Raw genomic sequence first — 23,423 nt, 5'->3', positions numbered from 1 at the left:
AAAACTCTCCTAGTTGGCTCTGTTCATTCCTAGATTCTGGTTAGGTTATTACATCAGTTTTTTAAAAATAAAAAATGCTTCAAATGACAAATGATCCTAGTCACCATGTGGCATCTATCATAGCTGATAAACATAATACAGCAGACATCGAACCAGGTAAGAAGCAGAAGACAACCCAGAGATCAAGGGTCTCAGAGCTCAAGGGGCACTTACGGGATTGGATTTCCTTCCATACAGCGGGTCCCGAAGCCAGGGTGTCTGGTGAGGGCATTCAGGAGTTCCTGGGTGCCCAAGTCCTCAGGAGCATCATTACTGTGGGTACATGAGAGGCAGCCAGCTCAGCGATTCATTAAAACCAGGAACTGGGAAATAGAATTGTTCTTCTGAATGGAACACTTTATTAGGCACTTCTTGTGTGCCAAGTGCTCTTAACTGAAATGAGCAAAATACAAAATGTACCCAAAAGGAGCGGACACTGATTGTGTATTTGAGATCAAGGTAAGGGACAGCCCTATCAGCTTGTGTAAGTTGTAATGAATGGAGCTGTGCATATGGGTGTGCACACATGTATAAACACCCATGCACATCTATCTATCTATCTGTACTTCTTTAATGTGAAGGAATTCGTGAAGAACCAGTTTTTCAAAAATACTTTCAGAATTATCCATGAAACGTGATCCAAACAAGAAGAAACACAGGGCTAGAGAAGGAAGAACCGATTTGTGTATTCATAAAAGCTTCCCTTTTATGTCACTGAGATACTTCTCCCCATCTAAAGGTCTACAAATATTACAAGACTGAGGAAAATTTCTGTGGAAGTAAGTAGAGAAATTCCTTTTTCCCTTTGTTTGAAGCACTGGATTGTTACAGAGTAGCTAGCATTCTCTAAAGAATACTCTTTAATATCTGTAACACAATAAATACACAAAATGTACTGTGCAAACAAGAATCTGGAGGTGTAAAGCTGTGACCATGTACAGAAGCCCTGGGACAAAACAACAAAATTAAAACATAGCTATGAAAAGCCCCCGGACTATAGCTTCCTCACAGATGTTTTGCAAGGACAGATTATTTAGGTAAAACACCGATGACCGTTCCCAATGACAGCAGAATAAAAAGAAAGGAGCTCAAAAGCAGGAAGAGAGGTGGGTCTGTTAGTGGAGGTTCAGTTCGCTGCCATTCTTTGCATACGATATTAGTTTGTGTCGGGGCTTTAGAACAGCTGATAAAATCCAACCCACCCTGTGACTCTTGAGTCCACCTCCCCTAGGCCCTCAGCAGTGTCAACACTTGGTCTGCCTGAGCTCTCTTCTCTCCTGGGGCACAGAAGGCAAACACACACCTGACAAATGTGTACTGTTCGTTGTACATCCAGGGCTGAAGTTCCAGGCTGGGGTACTTGCCAAAGGGGGGCACGATCAAGCTGAACACCAGGGCAATGCAGACAAATACAGCTGGCAGGACGATCTACAACCAGGGGAGAGAGGGGGAAAGGAAATGGCAAAAAAAAAAAAAGGGGGGGGGGCAAATGTCAGAGAAAGGGGTCTGGCACAAGTCCCTAGAGTCCAGCCAGCCTCTCGGACCAGGCAGCATGCAGTGAGTGCCACAGGACCATAACAAAGCTCCACCAAGTCATTCATGGCAGGTGGGTAGCAGCAGATCCTGAAACCAAAACCTCCTCCCTCCAGGCCATTTCTGGAAGCTGACAGCACAAAACCAGAGGCTGTGGTCACCCAGCAGAGACATGAAGCTCAAAACTTTATAGAGAAAATGGTGGTCACATGTCAGGGGACTCAGAACACTGGGTCCTGCCCTCTTCCCTCTGAAGACCCAAGAAAGACCACGACGGGCCATGAGCCCAGCTCAGCTCAGAGAAAGGCCAACAGAACCAGCCCTGCACCAGGATCCAGAAGACCACAAAGCCTGGTTCTGTGTCTGCCACAAGTGTATCCATGGGAGGTCACTCCCGCTGTGGCCTCAGTAATCTCACCTGTAATCTACAGAATAACTGACCCAGTCAGATCCCACACTCTGAAAGGGTACAGCAAACCCTGTCACCATGGAATGGCCTCCAAAAGCGTCATTACCTAAATCCTTCTTTCTGAGAAAATACTATATGACAATTATCTCAGTTCATTATTGTTCCAACCCTATCACCAATCAAAAATAAAGTAGTTGATCTCAGAGAGACTAAGTAACTTGCCCAAGGTCACACAGCCAGTAAGGGGCAGAACCAGAATTCAAACCCAGGTCTCTGTGCTCCAAACTCATACTCTCTGTATTATCCGCACAGTCTGCAGGGAAGAATTTCTGCAGATGCTGTCTCTGTACTTCTCGATTTTATACAGCAGGATAACTTTATCCCTACTGACCAAGTGCCTTAGCATGGAAACACCAACACATAGGCAACAGTGTAATGAGTCTTTTCTGTTTGCCCATTTTCTTCTGACCTGTCTGGCCACCTTTCTATCAATTCTCAGTTAAACATCGACTTACAGAAAAGTCACGATTCCAAGAAGTTTGTATGTCAAGTGCATCTCAGGTTATGAAAACTGAATTTGCTCAGCGAATGTTTCTAAACTCTGTCCTTGTTACGCCATCCTCTACCATAAAACTCATACACACACACACACACAGCACTACTAAATGCCAGGCCCACTCTAAGCACTCACTCATTTGAAACCTCATAACAACCCTACGTCACAGGCACGTTATCTTCATTTCTAAAGATGAGGACAAGGAGGCACAGAGAAGTAACTTGCCCACAGATGCGTGAGTGACAGGAAGCAGGACTGGGATTGAAAGACAAAAAATCTGGCTCCAGCATCTATCCCATACCCACGACCCTCTCCTGCCTTCACTGGTCAGGGAGCCCGCAGCCCACCCATGAAGCCAGAGTCGCTGGCCTGGAGCAGCACTTGTCACCTGAGCAAAGAATCCCTTCCGACTCCGTCTGGCAATCAGCAGCCTCTTCCACAGAAGGGCCACAAACTGCTGCTGTGTGAGCTTCCAGCCCTTCACCTGGTAGGAGCCTTTGCCGTCCATCCCGCTGAGCAGGTCTGTTTCTCTGGATTCTGCAGGAAGCCAACACCAAAGGTCACCTATTATCTGAGGCAGTTTTGACTTTACCATGCTCCTCCCTCCAGCATCCTCATGGAGGCTTGTGTTTGAAAGCCAAAGTCTCTCAGAAGTCAAGGGCTTTCGTAACAAATTATTGTCCCAGGAAAAGTTAGGACCCCAGATGTCCAACAGTGGCACTTTCTGCCTTCTGGCTCTTGTGTGGGAAGTGCAGAAAATGAAGGTGCCTTGAGACAACTGAAGAGAAGTGTTCACACATAACTGTTGTACATCAAGTCATTCAGATGAACCACGTCATCCTTGATAGAATATTCTATGAGACAAGCCATGCATTTGGCTGACAGAATTGAAAACAGACAATGCTGATTTGCCTACCATCTGTTATTTTGGTAAAAGGTGGACATATTCAAATGATGTAAGTACTGATAATGTCTGAAATCACAGAAAACATGAGGGCCACACACTCATAGGAGCAGGACTGGGAGAGCCAAAAAAGTTTCTGTATCTCAAAATTGTATAAAATTGTACAAAAATCCTTGTTCTAAACTAATGATTCCTAACTGAAGTGCTTTCACATCTTACCAATATTTGCTTGACTTCTTGCCTCCCTTTCTCCATCTCAGTTAAACACACAGGGACACACTCTACCAGAATATCTAAGTCTTAGGTACAATTAGCTCTAAAAGGTGACTTAGTTAAAAAATCATTCACCCATTCAAAGAATATTTATTTAACAATTTAAACACCTTATCTAGGCAAGAAACTGGGTCTGCACAGAAAAGATAATCAATGGATTCAGAAGACTAAGGGGCCGTCCTTTTATACATGTCTCAAGTGAAAGATCTCAACTAAATGAAGAAAGTGAGGAGGGTGGGATCCTTCAGGTTTGATAGTTTGCCCAATGCTGTAAGGAATGCAGCTTTTTTCAACTTCCCACTTCCCTTTGGACCCTGTAGGCATCTATCATCCATGCTCAAGGCCATTTGTTAAAAGGAAATGCGGGAGTATACTAGGCAAGAATTCACTTTCAAACAATGGGACACAAATCTCGCCCAAACAGACCTGGGTCTACATCAGAATCATTAGGATCAACAGCATCATCTTCAGTGAATGGGCGAAGGCAGCTCTGCTTGTCTCCAAAGGCCCTTCTGTTTCGTCTTGCTGGCAAGGTGCCATCTGCAGGCAAAAGGAAAGAATTCCACATTTTATTTTATTTGTAATAAAACAAGCCATCCTCATCTGCCACAAATATATACACTAAAAATAAGAATGGGAGAAAACAAGTGAAAGGGAAAGGCACACTACTGGTGAGCTAAGACAGCCTACAGGAGGCACTGCCCAGAGAGCGTACAGTTGCCCCAGAGGCTTACCGGAGGTCTCCGCATCCACCCCGCTCTCTTCAGCCACTTTGAGAAATATCTGAAAAATGGGAGTGAGAACAGTATAAGCACCATGTGATGAGAGCAACCATCACCGCCATGATTATTACATTACTGAGTGGCTTGTTAGCCCCTGAAGACAAAAAGTAAAAGCTGCATTTATCAGTAATACTTTGCCAGTCACTTGGGAGTGAAGGCATTCTTCACCAGAGAACACGTCCCCAGTTGTGAGAACTATCAATCCAGACAATCATTTTCAAATTAAAGGTAGGACATTAGAACACCAGAGAAGAAATGTGTCCTGAATCTACAGGGGAGCATGTTAGGTGGGTTATTTCAGGTGGATGGCCCCCAGATCTCTGAGTAGGCCAGCATTGTGATAAGTCATCCAAGACCAAATGATTAAAAGATGATGGGTTCCCTATTACTAGAAATAGTATGGCAGAGACTCAAACATCATAAGAGAATGTGAACTAGCCAATGATTTCTAAACTCTGAACTACAGACCACGGCCCAGAAAGCATGTAATAAAAGCACTGACGTAGAGGTCTTACCTCTACAAATTCTGATCCAAAGACCCTGGCGCTGAGGACTCAGAATTTCTATCGTCAGTAATAACCCCACAGATGATTTCTCTGTATGGCCAAGCTTGGGGACCAATGGCCCAGACAACTTTTGTATCCTTTCCAGCACTCCAGGTTTATGAAGCTGTGATCTCTAAAGGGAGGTGATGCTGCTACACAGTAAAGAAAGCATGGGTTTTGTAGCCCAAACCCTCAATGCTGAACCCTAGCTCAGATTCCTGAGTGCCCACTTTATCATCTTATTATGGGAATAATATTAAGTTGCAATGATTTTTGTAAGATTTTATTTATTTAAAGAGACAGAGTATGCATGAACGGGGTGGGGGGATAGGGGTGGGGGTGGACAGAAGGAAAGGGAGAGAGAGAGACTCCCAAGCAGACTCCGTGCTGAACACGGAGCCTGACACAGTGCTCAAGCTCATGACCCTGAGATAATGACCTGAGCCAAAATCAAGAGCCAGATATTTCATCAACTGAGCCACCCAGGAGCCCCTACAATAATTAAAACAAACAACCCCACACACCCAGTTCAGCACCAGGCACACATGGATTTTCCATAAATGTTGGCTCTTTCCTATCCGTGGCCACAACACAGCCATGTCAGGGAGCCATCCTAATACTGCTCTCCTGCTATCTTCCACCACAACTTTAAAGGGTTAACTGTGGCCAATAATGCCCCAAAATCAATGATGTAAGGACTCAAATGACCAGCTCCATGGTAATCCTATTCCTCCGGGGGAAAAGGAGGCTACCTGTCTGGCCTTGGGACTGTGGAACCTACTTCACTCCGATAGTCAGTCACTGAACTCACTTCTTCCAGAGTGGTCTCCGAGATGCCATAACTAGAGATGCCCAGGTCTGAGAGTCGGTCATCAATCTCATGGAAGAGTTCCACAAAGGCCCCTTCTTTGGCAGCTTCGTAGGGCAGCACGTAAGTCAATTCATGCCCAATGTCTTCCACGAGCCGGGCCTCAGCCACATGCTTCCTGATGAGGTTGGAGATGGCAGAGACATCTGTAGGGACCAAAGCACAAAGACGGCTCAGCCGGCTCAGAGGCCTCCCAGCAAGAGCCGGCCATGCCTCACCTTCTCCCCCTGCCTACTCCTCAGAGGCCAGCTGCCCACACATGATACCCGTTTCCGATACTCAAGTCTTTCCACATGTTCATCTCTAGCCTGAGAGTTCCTGGGGCAAGGACTAGGTCTTATTCACCTCTGGATCACCAAAGCCAGGAACACTATAGGTTCTCAGTACATTGTGGGGGGTGGGGGGGTGGGTGGGAGGAAGGAAGGACAGAAGAGCTGAAGGAAGGAATGGTGGTGGAAGGAGGGAAGACTTTCAGAGGTTGTAAGTCTTGTGTCTATTGCCTGGACTCTAAGATTCTTCCATGGAAAACCTGAGTAAAGAAAAATTAAATGATTCTTCACCCTTCCTAACCTTCTAAAGGAGGCTCCTTCTCTTTATGTCAATAAGGGACTAATCAAACAGTTTGTGGAAGGAGACATCTCCTTGGAAAACGCCAAGTATTAGGACTGGGCACAGATGGACACAGTAAAGGCTTCTGCTCCATGGGTGTTACTGGTGACACTGGTGTCCTATATGTAGCTCCAAAGGAAGACCCAGCAGACTGCTCTCCATCTCCTGGTCTCTCAGTCTCCTGAGATACTGAAATCCAATCCCTTCCCCAGGGCTTGGCCCTCAGCTCCTCATCCCAGGTCGCCGGTGTCCAGCCGATCTATTTCCCAGGAGATCCTCCACCCCCAGTTATGTCAGCCTCTCGGGGACACTGCCCTGCCAGCTGCCACACCAAGCTCCGGGCTCCCCAGCAAGCATTAAGCCAATCTGCCACCAAGCTGCACCCTCTCCCAACCCCCACGCCAACCCCCAGCCCCATCCCAGCAGCAAACCTTGAGTCAGCGCCACCAGCCTCTGCACCTCTCCTCCTCTGCCTCCACTCTGCCCAGCTCGGGGAAGCTCAGGCACCACCTGAATAAGAAACCCCAGAGTCCTTACCGATGGTCAGCGTGTCACTTTCATGGTCACTGCCCAGGCCAGCATCAGAACTGCTTTGAGAAACACTGTCCTCCTGATGGCAAAGAAGGAGGTGAGAATGGGTCAGGGACTGAGCAAGGTACAGCCACCAGCACCTTCGCCAGGGAGGGCTTCCATGAGGCTCTACCATGTGGCTCCTCCTAGGAGGCAACTGACTGGGCAGCCGTGGCTTCTGAAGCCCCCATCTGACACGTGTGTGCTGTGCGCATGGGAGGCCAGCACAGAGCTGGCCACTGAGTGCTGTCACCAGGCACTCACTGACCCTCCTAGGCATGGGATTCACCTGCCTAGTTGTCTGGCTCAGGGCCTCTCAAAACTTGATTTCTGTTGAGCCACCAGGGGACCTTGTTAAAATGCAGATTCTGATTTAGTGAGTCTGAGCTAGGCCTGTGTTTCTGCATTTCTTTCTTTTTTTTTTTTTTATTAAAGATTTTATTTATTTATTTGACAGAAAGAAATCACAAGTAGATGGAGAGGCAGACAGAGAGAGAGAGAGAGAGAGAGAGGGAAGCAGGCTCCCTGCTGAGCACTGAGCAGAGAGCCCAATGCGGGACTCGATCCCAGGACCCTGAGATCATGACCTGAGCTGAAGGCAGCGGCTTAACCCACTGAGCCACCCAGGCGCCCCAAAAGATTCTTTTTTTTTTAAAGATTTTATTTATTTATTTGACAGACAGAGATCACAAGTAGGCAGAGAGGCAGGCAGAGAGAGAGAGGAGGAAGCAGGCTCCCCGCGGAGCAGAGAGCTTGATGCGGGGCTCGATCTCAGGACCCTGGGATCATGACCCCAGCCAAAGGCAGAGGCTTTAACCCACTGAGCCACCCAGGCGCCCCCGTTTCTGCATTTCTAACAAGCTCCCAAATAGTCCCAGTGCTGCTGGTCCTCACAATTCGAGTAACCGGGCACTAGTTAAAAGGTAAATAAGCAGATAGGAGTTGAAGTTTGGGATGTCAATGTTTTAGGTGCCACTGGTTTCAGCACACAAATGAATCACAGGCATGTACTGTGGAACAGAGGAAAACCTACCTGGTTATTGGGGTTTGGTCCCACCTCTGTTATTTACCTGCTCAGTGACCTACAAGCCTCGTTTCCCTAATCTGAGATAATAATCACAATATCTCCCTCCCACTATTGCTCTGCACTTGGAGATGACTGGAGTTTAAAAAAAAAGTTCATAAGTAATATCATGTGTGATTCAACCTCACTCTGACTGCAGGAAGAGATGTGGCCTGAGCTTTCCACAAAGGAAATACAAGGTGACTCCAAAGGGACCGCAGTGCAGGGAGACGGTGACCCCCCAAGTGGCAGAGTGGGGTGGATGTGGACAGGCCACTCCCAGCCAAACAAGTCCTGACTCCCTGGTCTGGCACCAGCCCAGCACCGAAAATACAACTCACCTTTTTCAGGTATGACACAGTGCTACTGCTATTTCTGCAGGAACTGAGGGAGGATTCCACATCCTTCTTGACCAGGGTCAGGTAGTAGCCTGTTCCCAGCTGGTTCTTCAGAAACAGGGAGGAGCCCACACAGCACAGCTTTCCATGGGAAATGATGGCAATCCTGTCCCCCAGGATGTCTGCTTCATCCATGTGGTGTGTGGAGAGAATAATGGTGCGGCCTGCCAGGCACAAACACAAGGACGTGGGACAAGTGAGGCCTATTGGTTCTCAACAACAGAAGCAGCTGGAACTACAGACAGATCAGCAGGGGCCACTGAGGCAGAAGAATCTGGAAGCCTGCGTAGCAAAGCCACCCTCACAGAAATCAGAACAGGAACATTTATCTGGGAATTTGCCACATACCAGGCAGGGTGCTGGGTGGCCTGCATGCGTTCTTATTTAACTACATCTTCTGCGAGGTAGGCACTACTGTTATTGTAGGCAAAGAAATGGGAGACAAGTTAAATGACTTTTCCAAGGTCTCAGGGCCAACGGGAACTGGCTCCAAAGTCCATATTCCTCATCTGCTCATCCACTCTTTCAACAAACATATACAGAGTACCATGCTGGGGACAGAGATAAACAAAGACACAGCCTCTGTTCTCAGTCATCGGTCTAAAAGGGAACACAGCTACAATAGATACTGTAAGCTCTAAGCTAGAGGTAGCTCTGGGGACCATGCCCTTATCCCCATTTCTCTTCTTGCCAGCCCCAAGATAATGAAGGGAATACACGTTAAGTGTCTTATAAACCAGGCCTTCCTTCCACATCCATACCATGGGTGAGCATAGAGCTTTAAGAAGTCCCTGGGGCTCAGTGGGTTAAAGCCTCTGCATTCAGTTTGGGTCATGATCTCAGGGTTCTGGGATCGAGCCCTGCATCGGGCTCTCTGCTCAGCAGGTGGCCTCTTCCTCCCTCTCTCTGCCTGCCTCTCTGCCTACTTGTGATCTCTGTCAAATAAATGAATTAATTTAAAAAAAAGGAAAAAGAAAAGAAGCCCCTTATTGCTCTTGAAAAGCAATTCTGCTGCTCTGTCAAGAACAGCCATGAGCCACAGCCACAGGCATACCTCTCAAGAGCCTCTCCCTCCCTCCCTCAAGATAAACACACATCAGCTACCTTGTCGGTATTTCAGCAGGAGCTCCCATATTCCCCTGCGGGAGTAAGGGTCCACACCAGCTGTGGGCTCATCCAGAATGACAACCTTGGATCCCCCAACGAAGGCCAAAGCCACAGACAGCTTTCTCTTCATTCCGCCTGTGAGAGAGAGACATTCCAGGGCCGGCCCCAGACAGCGAAAGCAGAGGCATTGAGAGACAAATAGAGGCATCCACCTAGGGACAAGCCAGGGACACATTTCTGACCTACTCACCCACCCCTACACTGGGACTCTGGGGAAGCTGTTGCTTTTCCCATGATGGGGGCAGGGTGTTGGAGGAAGGGGAACTCACCTGACAGTTGACTTGTTTTGCTTTTCAGTTTGCTGGGTGGCAAACCAACATCCAAGGCCATCTGCTCCACCTCTGCTTTCACGTGCTTCTCCGAGAGCCCCTTCAGACGTGCATAGAACCAGATGTGTTCTTCCACAGTCAGCCTGGGGATGCAAGGGCAGGTCAACTCCATACCCCACAGTGCTTCCTGACCCAGAACAGAAGAAAACAGGCACGTTTCCACTGCCCCTCCCTGACCTTTTCTAACTTTATCAACTTTTGAAAAATAATAGGAAGAATCAAGACAGAACAACTGTAAGCAACCACTGGAACTGCTGAAGACGCCAAAGCTGCAATGTGACTGGTCTGTTCCAGCCTAGTTCCAGCAGGCCTGGCCACCAGACATCAGGAAGTTGCAACTTTTAATCTCAGACCCTCAAGGGGCTCACCCCACAGCTCCATCGACCAAGTATCTGGTCAGAATTCACCTGGAGCAGCCCCCTCTAGGAACTCAGAATGTGCAAGAAGGGAGGTCCCTGTGGAGAACATGAACCTGAGTTGTTCAATTTAGGTAAGAGCAAACAGGGACCCAGAAGGGGAGAAGTCCTTGCCCAAGGTCACAGAGCCCAGGTCTTTCTCAGCTCCACCATGAGGGCTCCCTGAAGGGGCCCGAATTACAGATAGGCCAACCTGAAAGGAAGCAATGTCTTCAGCGGGAAATGCTGGGCCAGAGTGTAGTGGGAGAAGGGACCGGCTAATTGGCCCCTAAAGGGTCAGTAATGGAAAGCACCATTTTCCAAGGGCTCACCCACCAGCTGGACTGTCAGCTCACCTGACAATCGCCTCCTGCTTCTCCTAAAACGTAAGGACAACCAGGTCTCACCGTGCAGAGCGGTAAGACCCACCACCCTCACAGAAGGTAGAATGCTTAAGTCCCTCTCCGCCCATGACTTATGACACACGCATGCAGGCGGGGTCTGCTTCTCAGTGCGCACTGGTACTCACATGTCAAACAGCACGTTATGCTGGGGGCAGACCCCCAGGTTCTGCCGGATGCTGCTCATCTCAGAGCGAATGTCTTTCCCCAGGATATAGGCAGTGCCCGAGGTGGGAGGGAACAGCCCAGTCAGGATTGACCTGAGTGCAAAAGGTTAAGAGGCAAGAGTCAGTGTTATCCCCATTCCCCCGGAAATGCCCCATGCCAGGGCACAGAGCCTGGGCACCTACAGCAGAGGCATCAATCCCCCTATATATACCCTCATTCCTTCCTAACAGACCCGAACTGACCCCTACAAAGCAAACAAGTCTTTGCTTTAGTGGATAACCAGGAGCAGGCCTATGTGTTGGAAAGGGCAGTATCAGGACAAGTGTTTTTTAATGACTTCACTTTGCAATGGAAAGTAGTTTGAAATATACATTTTGTAAGTCTAAAATCATGTCCATGAAAAATGGACAAACCAGAAAGAGTTGTTCAGTGATAAAAGTAGTGTCTTGTGTTAGGCAGTAGGATTTTTGTGTACCTTTTAAAAATAACATGCAATGTTCATATATGGACTTTGCATTAACAATAACAACAAAAAAACAAACAAACAAACAAAAAAACAGGAAAAGATATACCCTTGGCAATAGTTGAGGGACCGCATTGAAAGTCACTGAGGCTAACTCTGGTGTTTATGGCCCATGCTCCCCCATGAAGCTGCCCGTCATAAGGTCTTTATAGGTCTCTAATGGTCCCAGAAAAGGCAGTACATGGCCAGCTGTTTCTCACACCTCCTTAGTGACAGAGCTCCTGGAAATCACTACTTTCCTCCAACATATCAAATCTTCCCATATTCTTACTTCATAATTCTAACAAAACCAGCTCAAAAGAATACCATTTCTCAGAGCTGTCACAGCCTTAGGGTTCCAGGAACAGGGCAGAATTCTGAGAACCAAATGGGAAAGGTCACCAAGAGGGTTGCCAGGCTGTTTTCAGGCCGAGGAAATATCTAGCCAAAACCGGCAGTGAGGAAAGCACTCTTGTGATGAGATAATATCTCACATTCCTCAACTCCTCCTCTCAGCACTGCTGCCCTTGCCCCAGTGACCAATGCAGTGCCCTTGCATCCTGATTTCTAACTGCACTCTGGAAACTGCCCACAGCGGACTCTGACAGTCACACCCTCCTCTTACATGGTGGTGGTCTTCCCAGCTCCATTGTGGCCCAGGAAGGAGGTGATCTGGCCCTCATAGAAATTCAAAGCCAGGCCATCAACAGCCACCTTCATGCCATCCCGGTAAACCTTCATCAGGTTCTGAATGGACACGCCCAGCTTCAGGTGTGTGGGTTCCTCCTCCATGCAGACTGTCAGAAGACAGAAGACAGGATAGGAATGAACCCACGGCAAATACTGAAGAGCGCAGCACAAAGACACAGGGGCTCAGCTCGTGCTCTCACAAGTGTCCTCTCTCCATGGATACTTCCGGTTTCTCAGGCAAACGTTTATTTAGGGCCTATTTGGGCAGGAGTGTTGGTGATGGGAATTCACTGATAAAGGCACATTCACAATCTATAAAGACTTGACAAGCAATTAAAACACAGGAAGCTAAAAGCGGTTTAAAAAACACATCTAAAGATGCCATAGAGCTGTGGAATACCCAGCACATGGAACACGACTCAGCAGGGAAAAGGAGTGAACTGTTGATACACATCACAGCCTGGATATGATACACATCATATCCCATAGTATATGGTTCCACTTACATCACATTCTGGAAATACATCACATTCTGGAAATACCATGTGGAGAAAGGAGTAGTGGCTGACAGCTCTCAGGGACTGGGGAAGAAGGTGGGGGCGGCTTTCAAGGGGCAGAATGAGGGAGTCTGTCTGAATGGAACAGTTCTGCATCTTGACTGAGCTGATTACATGAATCTCCATGTGGCAAAGTGCACAGAACTAAATGCACACACATGAATGAGTACATATAAAACTCTACAGTCTGAAGGAGGTCTACATACTGTATCAGTGTCAATGTCATGGTTTCAATAATGCACTGTAGTTATGCAAGATATTACCACTGGGGGAAATGAAAATGAAAGGCATAAGGGAAACCTCCCCAATACTATTTTTTGCAACTTCCATGAGTCTATAATTATTTTAAATAGAAAGGCTTTTTGCTTGTTTGTTTTTAATGTCATGAAATCTTGGAGGAGGAACTGTCTGGCTATTTAGGAATCCAGAAGCACTCACTACTTCAGCGGTAGGGATACAGAACTAGATCTTGAGGAAGGAGGAGGAAAGCAGGCAAGTCAGAGAAAGGGTTCTCCTGTGAGAGGACAGAGTACATACAAAGGCATAGGGATGTGGAAGAATAGGACATGTTCTAGGAGACTGAATCCAAAGGCTGGTGTTAAGAGGAGTTTGGGTAAGGGGTGCCTGGGTGGCTCAGTGGGTTAAGGTCTCCGCCTTCGGCTCAGGACATGAGCCCAGGGTCCTGGGATTGAGCGCCGCATCAGGCTCTCTGCTCAGCAGGGAGCCTGCTTCCCTTCCTCTCTCTCTGCCTGCCTCTCTGCCTACTTGTGATCTCTGCCAAATAAATAAATAAAATCTAAAAAAAAAAAAAAAAAAAAAGAGGAGATTGGGTAAGAAGAGTAGGAAGAGCAGGAGAAGAAGCTGGGACAGTGGGCAAGGGCCAGTTGTAGTTGTCTAAGAACAGCAGACTTTTCCACTGGCAACTTGGGGAAGGCACAGAAGAGATCAGCAGAAAGGAACTCATTAACTACTTAAGAAGCCACACTAGCACAAAGATAGTTTTTCTGCAAGAACCAGAGCAAAGAGCCCAAAAGACAGTTTGCTAAACTGTGGGCACCCCCACCTACAATCAGGAGCCAGGAGAGGATTAGGGCCCTGAGTAATGAAGGGTGAGAACATCAAGAAGCACAGGTTGAGCTCTGATAGCCACTTGGTGTCAGCCTACACAGGCTCATATATCTATCAGGGCCTCTTTCCTAGAAGTCAAGAAAACAAACGCAACGTCCCTCAAGGACCCAGAGAGCGACTCCCCAATAAGTCGACAATAGCACTGAACATGAATGTCATGGGAGAATTTGGAAAGATGCACTGTATGTGATTTCTTTGCTCCTAGAGTGGTGTCAGACTCTCTAAAGGGCAAAAGCCATCCTTTGTCCCTGACAGTGGGGGCAAAAGCACTTAGGCTAAGGGGAGGGCAGGTTTGGTAGCACTTACTTTCTGATATCCCCTTCTGGCTGGAACCAGGGTGGCTCTTCTCATCACTTTTCTCACCAAACCAGTAGGATTTGGTACAAGGAAAATACCAGGGCCTGGGGATTCCATACTGGCCTGCAAGCAAAGATAAAAACCAAGATGGAAGCCAAGCACAGAACATCCTAGCATTCCCGAGGTATCCCAGCCAGAACTGCTCCCTCCTTGACACAGCCTCTGGCAGTGGCACCCTGGAATGGAGGTGGGGTACTGGGAGTTCACATCTCCTGAGACCTACTATATAGTCAAACAACCTCACAAGGCAGGTTATCAGTCCCATTTTACAGATGAGGAAACTGAAGGATAAGTAGCCTACTGAGGTCACTCAGCCAGTAAATGAAGGACTCAGAATCTGAACCCAGATCTGCAGGATACAAAACTGCATATCCACTTTAGGAAGCTCATGTAGAGGTAATGAACATTCCACATACACTCCCTCAGAGGAAAACCAGGGGAAGCAGAAAAAAATTAAACCTCATTCTCGTAGAATTTGATCTATCCAAAAATGTATCCACGGCAACTCTTGGTCAAGGAGATTTATTAAGGGAAGAACTAAAATGAATTCTTATGAATGTTAATTTGATTAAATCACAGATAAAGGCTTAAAGCCAACATATATTACTCTTCACAAGCTGTACTCAGGGAACTCTGCTGGTGGTTCATCCTGGGATACAGAATGAGAGAACTAGGCCAGCATTGGAAGGAGGAATCTCCTGGACTAGGTGAACCAGTATGACCCAACTGGGGTCACTTCCAAGCACTAACACTGACCAGCTATGTGTCCATAGGCAAGTTAACTTGAGTCCTAGTTCTCTCATTTGCAAAAAAATGGGTCTAAGAGCAACTCCCCTGGTCTACACAACACTTTGCACAGCACCAGCACAAAGGGCTCAAGAAATGAGGGCCACAGCAGTGGTAAGCAGCAGCTGCTTTTCCTTGGTCTGTTTGCTTGCCGTGGGGCTAAGTCATAGTCAATTTCCAGGGAGCTCCAGGCCCTGCAGAAATTCTACCACAGACACAGCAGAGCTCGGAAGCCAGGAATTATATTTCCCTAGCTGAAAGCTAAAGGTGTGTGGAAGCTCCATGTACCTGGAAAGACAGCCTCGATGTACCATGTCATCACGCCATAGAGAAAGGTGTCGAACAGCATCATGGAGACTGAAGTGGTGAGGTTGAAGCCATCTTCCACCATGGGGCTCTCAAACAGGTTGTTCCACTGTACCCCAATGCCCTGCTCCTCGAAAAGGGCAAAGTACTCACAGCCAAAACCAAAAGCCACAGGAGACAGCAGGCTCTGTGAGAAAGAGGCAAAAGTCACTTATCCATCTCCTCGTCTCTCGTTTCCTAACACTTCTAATATAAATTCCACCTAGAGAAATTTGAATTTGCAAAATGGATCAATTACAAGATATGGAAGTATTCACCTACAGATCCCTTGAGGGGAGTGGGCTCACCAGCAGCATATAAAAGGATTCTATTTATAACCCCTCATTATGCACACACATTTCAGAAATGCATGCATGAGAGAGCGTAAAACTTTTAGAATTTTATGCTTCCAAAGATGCCCCAAAGACTCAGCAATCCCATACCACTCCGCACACAGACACACACGGACACGGACACACACTCTCATTTTCTGCTCTCAGCTTGGACTGCGAGAGGGAGGTGAACCACCAGGGGTGGCTGTATGCAGCTACTTCCCAGAGGTGGTTCTCACCACGAAGATCTTGAGTGTGAAGCCCACGTAGTCTTGCCATGCCACACACAGCACATAGGGCAGGTACAGGATAAAGTAGATGATGCCCCCACAGGCAGCCGCCAGGTTGGCTCTGGAGAATAGCGTGCTGATCAGGAAGCACTGCAGGATGGTCACCACAGCGAACACAGATAGGAAGACAAACACCACGCTGGGGTCACTGTAGGGCAGCAGGTTCCCTAACTGGGAAGGAAGAGACCTATTAAATGCACTGCCTCAATAAGCAAGCACGTCCTCGCATGATCTGTGGGAAAAAGGGTTTATTTATACTCCTTTGAAAGGTATTAGGGAGGAGCAGTGCTCCTCACTGTTCAGACCAGGAAACTGAAGCTTAAGTATACTTCCCTCTCTTTGACAACACTTACTTTTACATGGTACTTCCTTAAATCATTGTAAGGAAAGATTAGCATATAAACCTATTACTATATGGGGTGGCACAGAACAGCACTGCCCAGGGCCCCTTGCAGAGGGAACGTGCTGCCTGGTTGCCACAGCAGACACACTCTAGATATCAACTTCTCTGGGTCTGTTACAGCCATAGAAAGCTGCCTGGCCCTGGGGCTCATGATTCCAATGACTGATGGAGGGGCCCAAGGTCTGGGATGTCAGGGTGGGAGGCCTTGGGCCTGGATAGCAGAGCTCAACAAGGGACAATTCCAGTAAGCTGTATATGCCCCAAGGGCCCGTGGAATTGGCCCTATCCTGCTTCACAACTCCTTCCCCTGCTCAATCTTGCACTTTCCCCATCCCTTCCATAGATGCTGATCCCTAATAAGTACCCCTGCACCAAACTCTCTCAGCCTCTGCTTCCAGAAAAACCTACTCTGCAATAATACATATCCCTCTGATTAGTGTTTTTAGGAGTTCTGGCAGAATCACCAACCAATACATCTGAAGAGATGGACAGCTCTCAGATGCTGCATGAACCACTGCCTGGCAGACGTCACGGCGCAGGTAAGTGGATGCCTATGTGAGAAGCAAAAGCCCTGGGTTCCAGCCCTGCTCAGCTGCCAACCAGCTGAGTTGACCCTGGGTAAGTCACTCTCACTCTCCCCAGATACAGGAAACTGGAGATGACATGTCTGACCCCTTCCTTCCCAAATAATCTTTGCTTTTCTCCTCACAGCTTCTAAGTCCCTGGGCCCCAGGGACCCAGTCTGGCAGCCTTACTTTCAGGATGACCACCAACAGGGTGGCGCTCACGAGCAGAGGAATGAGGCTGCTGATAAACCAGCTGAACCAGAGGATGCCATTGTCCAGGCCCATGATGCGCATGGTCTCCTTCAGCCGCGCCTCCTTCTCGTACACGATGCCCTTGATGATCACAGCCACCGAGTAGATCCAGGCCAGTGTCATGAACAGGGGCATGGACCGGCTCATCACCCGCAGGAAGCTGGAGGCCCCAGGGAAGGGCAGGGGAGAATTATAGGGAGTGAGATTCAGGCTCAGAGCCCCAGGCCCCCCAGCCGTGCATGAGAGAGGAAGCCCCGAGACTCAGTGAACAAGGGGCAGGCTCGCTGGAATCCCAAATGTACAGGTTATCAAACGCTTCATGAGGAGCACAGCGTAGTGTTAACAGTTAGACAAACGACATGCTGCTGAGTCGAGTTTCTCTGGGGCCTGCTTCAGTCACTAGATGACTGTGAGGTGTGGGGGTTTTTTTAAAGATTAAAACAAAAACCTAAAAACCAACTCCTTCTTGCACAACTTTTATCACAGATAACCCAGAAATAGACTCCAGGCAGCTCTGGTCAGTCATAATTCAGATTCCAAACTAGAACAGAAAAGGCAGTGCCATGAAGTCAAAGGGACACAGAATTTGGACCCTGGAACTCCAGGCCCAAGTCCCAGCTTTACTACTTAGGCATCTAGCAGCTACGTGACCACAGGCAGAGGCACTTAATGCCACTAAGCTCCCCTCCTATCCTCATTTGAAGGTATCCTTTCTAGAGTGAATCTTGGCTGAGGGAGATCTTTGGAAAACTCTGGCTAATCTTTCTGACGGTGAAAGACAAGATCATTCAGGGTGACTTAGAAAAGCTAGAGTGAGCCACACAAGGAAATAGCCGTTCGGTGCAAAGCAGAGAACAAAACAGAAGAGGAACCCCACCCCTCCTACACTCTGATCTCTACATATGCACACCACAACAGAGATTGAGAGAATTTCCAGAGTTTGGAGGGACATTACAGATCCTAGATGCCTACAACTACACCTCTAGCCGTGCTCTCTCCCAAGAAATCACTAGGGGGCGGGCACCTGGTGGCTCAGTCCACTCAGCGTCTTGACTTTTTGGTTTCAGCTCAGGTCATGATCTCAGGATCATGGGATCAAGCCCCACACCCGAGTGGAGCCTACTTAAGATTCTCTCTCTCTCCCTCTGCCCCTCCTTTTCCCCTCCCCGCTCTCATTCTCTCTCTTTAAGAAAAAAAAAAATCATTAGCTTCAAAGGCACGGTTCCCACAACAAGATCTTGGCCGCTTAGTGACTTAGCACTGAAAGATTATCTAAAGTCCAAGATTAAAAAAAAAAAAGTCCAAGATAAAAGTCCAAAAAAAAAGTCCACTTATAAAGAGTAAGTGCACAAATGGATGCGCAGTCAGCTTTTATAGGTCTAGACCACTGTTTCTGAGTCAGGGGGACATACAAACACGTCTATGTGCCTGCACGTGTTTGTCACAACACATCTGAAGTTTGCAGACTGAGCAATAACTGACCAAAAGGGCAGCGTACGTGAAAAATAGAAGCGCTGGTAACTACAGATGAAAAAGGAGAAAGGATTCCAGGATGTGCACATGTGTGTCAGTGCCGTGGCTGGGACCATCAACTACCGATACCCGGCATCTTATTTCCTAAAATCTTCAATGAATTTCAACAAAGTTGGTGTTTTTTTTTTTTTTGTATCAACACATACGTGAAATACATAAAACCAAAGCATCGGATCTCCTCCTTTGGATGTATGTGCACGCATGTGTGTAAGTATGTATGTGCAGGTACTCTCTCTGGCGACATTGTTACCCAGTTCCATGAGGATAGCGGCTCAGTGGTAACTTACATGTCATCAACGTAACAGGGGTAGGGCATCTGCTGCACATAGACACCGGTTTTCTTCTCAGTGCCCGTCAGCACCCTGATGATTGCCTGTTCCACTACGTCTTGCAAGTAGGCAAAGCCCCCCCAGACATAGCGCATATCCTCAAAGGGGTCAGCCCGAGGACCAGGGTCCCAGTACCTAAAACCAGATCACAGGTCATCAAATATTCCCAAAAAAGCCAATCACCCACAATCCCACCACCAAGACAGAACCCCTATTTTCATTTTATATGTTTATACCTTATTTTCTAGTCTCAAGCGTGCATATTTTTTATTTTTTTTATTTAAATTCAACTAGCCAACATATAGTATGCCATTGGTTTCAGATGGAGAGTTCAATAATTCCTCAGTTGCGTATAACACCCAGTGCTCCTCACATCACCTGCCCTCCCTAATGTCCATCACCCAGTTTCCCCATCCCCCACTCCTCTCCCCTCCAGCAACCCTCAGTGTGTTTCCAGAGTTAAGAGTCTCTCACGGTTTTCTTTCCTTTCTCATGACATCCCATTCAGTCTTCCCTCCCTTTCCCAATGATCCTCTGTGCCATCCCATTCAGTCTTCCCTCCCTTTCCCAATGATCCTCTGTGCTGCTTCTTATATTCCACATATGAGTGAAATCACATGTTTTTAAACAGATATAATGACTGAGCATACCACCACCAAAATGTTGGTTTGGGTTTTTTTCCCCGCTTCTTTGGCTTCTTAACGTTGCATCAAGTGGACATACCAAAATCTGCTTAATTATTCCCTTTTTTACTGTCAGTTTGCCCTTTTTTGTAAAAATGGGTAATGCTACCACAGGGAACCTTAATGGCTTTATTTCTTCTTTTCTTCCTGTTGATTTAATGCCATGGGTTTAATGCTCTTGAGCAGAAATGCTGAATCAAAAGATGGTATTTTATGACCTTTGAAATAACTGTCTCTAGCAATGTATGTGCCATTTTCAACAAAATCATGCCACCAATTAGAGTTATTTGGGGGTGAAATTTCTACCAAATTATTACTTAAAACAAAGTGTCTCTAGTCATTTTAGCTGCTCTTGACGTCTCCCAAACTGGCTGGTGTGGTGGGATTGAACTCACCCATCCTTAATTTTATTTGTCCTCTCCACATTGTCAATGTCCATTCGGATCTTGTACTTGACATGATGGGGAAGCTCCACGCTGCCAGGAGTGATTCCAGTGAACACAATCCCAGCCCAGAACTTCCGCTCATCCAGCAACTCCATGGACTTGTTGATAAGCCGGACTTCTGTTGCTACCGGTTCGAGCTTGTTCAGGTTGACACACTGATGGAAGAACAGCCTTCATGAGAACTCTAGTGGCCCAGAAAACACACGGCGCCCAAGAGAGACTGTCCTGGGAGGGGCGTGCTAACTGCGTAACAATTCTATCCTCACCCTCTCATCTTCTCCTTAGTCATTTTCCAGTATTCGATTGAGAACAGATCCTTTTGTTTTTTTAACAGCAATTTAAGAGAAATGCTACAAGTATTTAGAGTTAAGTTACTTATATTGATTTTTGTGGACAGAAAGAGGTTGAAACAATGATCATACCTCAATTTCCTCTGTTTTCTTGGCAATATTCAACCATAACTAACCAAATAAGCAGACCCCAAAAACCCTTATTTGCTCCTATGAAGTCACATAATTTTTAAAACTAGATTTTTAAAATATAATGTATCCTATTAGCTCTCAGATAAGCTTCATAAATAATGCCTTTTTAAGGGCATGCTTTCTTGCCGTGAGGTATTGAGCTATGAAACCTTGGGAAAACCTAGAAGACAATGGATAGAAACACTTCTTGGAGACCGAATAAAGCTAGCATTAATCTGTTTATTCATTCATTTAGTCATTCAACTAACATTTAGGAGTGTCTTCTGTACACCAAGCCCTATATTGGACTGGAATTTAGCCCAGCATATACTGGAAATAAGATTATACATTATTTCTGAAGTTTCCTGCAATCCAAACCTTATTGTACCATCTCAGAGAAAGAAGCAAAAGACTCTTCCAAATGATCCATGGAATGGGTCCTCACCTCCATGAAGCGAGAGATCGTCTGGATTGCCTGGTCAGTCTCATTGAAGGCTTCTCTCCAGGTATACACAGAGCCATTAGCAGACTGGACATCCTCTGGGTGCTTGGCCAGAAATGCAAGGATATCTTTGGCAGTCCAGTCTAAGCCATCCAACTTCTGTTCCCAAAAGTGGTCATTGCTTCTGCTGGCCAACAGCATCTGCCATTCCAGTGAGAAGGTACGATCAATAAACACCAACTCAGATACTAGTCTAGATACTAAGTCTTATATGATTTATAAAACCTAACCTTTTTACATATGTTGTCTCTTTTATCTTCACAGAAAACTGTGAGGTAGATAACAGTGTTGCCATTTTACAAAAGAGAAGAATATAGAGGTCAAAAAAAAGAGAAAAGTATGACCTTAAACCAAGGCTGAGTTATAATGTTAATAGACATGGAGCTGAGACTCAAAACTCAAAGTCAGACTAGTCTGAATCCCGAGTCCGTGTTTCCAGCCTAGCTTAACAGTGCTGACTACAGTAACAACAGTGACCATACTTACTCTGCACAATTTTTATATTAGATCATTTATATGTTTTACCTCACCCAACTCCATGAGGAAGATCTGACTAAAAATTCCCAATTTGCAGATGAGAAAAAATTCCCTAACAAGGTCACACAGCTAAAAAGTAGCAAAGCTGGAGCATGAAACATGGACTCTGATTCTACCATACCTTCCCCCCGCATTATATTTTCTTCTTCTTTTGAGACTCAAGCTGATGATGCCTCATACACACCTTATCTCTAGACTAAATTAAGACTGTTTACTCTGGGAAAATGTTTCCATGATAAAACCCAGGTAAAATTTCAGCATGCATGGATTGTGGTACAGAAGAGGCCTGTCTTCCATGTCTTGGTCCCTAGGTTTCCCATGGAAGTCAACACGGAAGAGAAGGACAAAATCTGGTGCTCAACCAGTAGACCCAGAGGGCTGGGGCAGAAGCCTGCACAGGTGTTGCCAGAAAAGGGGGTTAGCTTCAAACTCAGCTCATGGAAAAGGAGAAGCAAGTGTAACTCCTGTCACAGCTTCAAAGGGGAAGATGAAATTCTAGCTCTACTGAAATGGAATCTCTAAGGAGCCAAACACTGCTACTTTTTAAATCAGTCTTATTTCCACTAACAATTTAAGTTTTTCCCCCATGTGGTTTCATATTTATTATTTTAATGGGAGCATAATGGTATTATTGAGTATATATACCATAATTTCATTAAGTATTCCCATACTGCTAAGAATTTAGCCTATTTCTAATTTCTCACAATAACAATTATTATAGCAATAACATTTCCTCTCATACAGTGACTTCTTTAAAGTTATTTCTGTAGGGTACCTCCCCGAGGGTAAAGAGAATGGAGATACACAGGATAGCACTTTTTTTATGGCTCTTGTAATTCTCATCCCAAATTGCTTTCCTATAGGGAGTAACAATTTACAATATCATCAGTAAGACATGTGAAGTATTTTTGTTAAGATTACAAATTTTTACCTCACAAAATTCACAAGGGTATTGGTTAGTAATTCTGAAATGGCTTTCTTTGGAGACTCGAACAAGTAAGAACTGAATGAAGACACACGGCATTTGGGGTTAGGCCTGCCTTGCCCAGTGTGGCATCTGAGCAATATGGTTCAGGAAGGCAGCAAGACCGGAAAGATGTGCCCCGTGAGACCACCGATCACGTGGCCATTCTTGGGTATCTGGGGGATCAAGAGACCTAAGATCACCCTCAGGAGTGGTAGCCAGGGAGAAAGCAGGGTCTTGAGATGAAGGAGGCAAAGAGCAGCTCAGAAAGGAGAACAGTTCAGTGTCATTGGGTTTCGTGACTCAACACAGAAGTGCCTCCCGAACTGGGCGGTGATGCAGTGCAGGCAGACACAGCTTAAAACAGCAGAAAGATAAGAGCTACCACAAAGTAGAACGGTGGTTGCCAGGGGCTGGGAGTGAGGGAAATGGGTAGGTCAGATGGTACAAAGTTTCAGTTACGCAGTATGAATAAGTTCAGGAGATTTAATGCACAGCAGAATGACCGTAGTTACAAACACTGTACTGTTGGGGTGCCTGGTGGCTCAGTCAGTTAAGCATCCAACTCTGGTACTGGGCTAGGGTCATGGTCACTAGGTCCTGGATTGAGCTCAGTGTCAGGCTCAGCACTTAGTGTGGAGTCTGCTTTCCCTCTTCATCTGCCCCTCTCCTGGCTCACATGCACGCTCCCGCTAATAAATAAATCTTAAAAAAAAAATACTATATGCTTGAAATTTGCTAAGAGGCTACT

At 46.5% G+C, this 23,423-nt stretch overlaps 1 protein-coding gene across 1 annotated transcript in view; it reads right to left on the bottom strand.

The window, feature by feature from the left end:
• The window catches only part of ABCA1 (ATP binding cassette subfamily A member 1), a 128,367-nt gene that overhangs the window by 27,403 nt on the left and 77,541 nt on the right, over window positions 1-23,423 (bottom strand). The window contains exons 12-30 of the mRNA XM_044265222.1: window positions 21,115-21,312; window positions 20,158-20,363; window positions 19,038-19,214; window positions 17,155-17,377; window positions 15,946-16,167; window positions 15,318-15,522; window positions 14,193-14,306; window positions 12,137-12,308; window positions 10,970-11,101; window positions 9,986-10,128; window positions 9,654-9,791; window positions 8,493-8,713; window positions 7,056-7,128; window positions 5,853-6,055; window positions 4,449-4,497; window positions 4,141-4,254; window positions 2,926-3,074; window positions 1,343-1,467; window positions 214-312 (exon numbers count right to left, since the gene is read on the bottom strand). Of these exons, the coding sequence (XP_044121157.1) occupies window positions 214-312; window positions 1,343-1,467; window positions 2,926-3,074; window positions 4,141-4,254; window positions 4,449-4,497; window positions 5,853-6,055; window positions 7,056-7,128; window positions 8,493-8,713; window positions 9,654-9,791; window positions 9,986-10,128; window positions 10,970-11,101; window positions 12,137-12,308; window positions 14,193-14,306; window positions 15,318-15,522; window positions 15,946-16,167; window positions 17,155-17,377; window positions 19,038-19,214; window positions 20,158-20,363; window positions 21,115-21,312 (2,963 nt within the window). The remainder of the gene's footprint in view (window positions 1-213; window positions 313-1,342; window positions 1,468-2,925; window positions 3,075-4,140; window positions 4,255-4,448; window positions 4,498-5,852; window positions 6,056-7,055; window positions 7,129-8,492; window positions 8,714-9,653; window positions 9,792-9,985; window positions 10,129-10,969; window positions 11,102-12,136; window positions 12,309-14,192; window positions 14,307-15,317; window positions 15,523-15,945; window positions 16,168-17,154; window positions 17,378-19,037; window positions 19,215-20,157; window positions 20,364-21,114; window positions 21,313-23,423) is intronic.

The sequence above is a fragment of the Neovison vison genome, chromosome 9, assembly GCF_020171115.1.
Source record: "Neovison vison isolate M4711 chromosome 9, ASM_NN_V1, whole genome shotgun sequence".
Lineage (NCBI taxonomy): Eukaryota > Metazoa > Chordata > Mammalia > Carnivora > Mustelidae > Neogale > Neogale vison.
The sequence above is the reverse complement of the archived record's forward strand: the minus strand, read 5'-3'. Positions and strand labels throughout refer to the sequence as shown.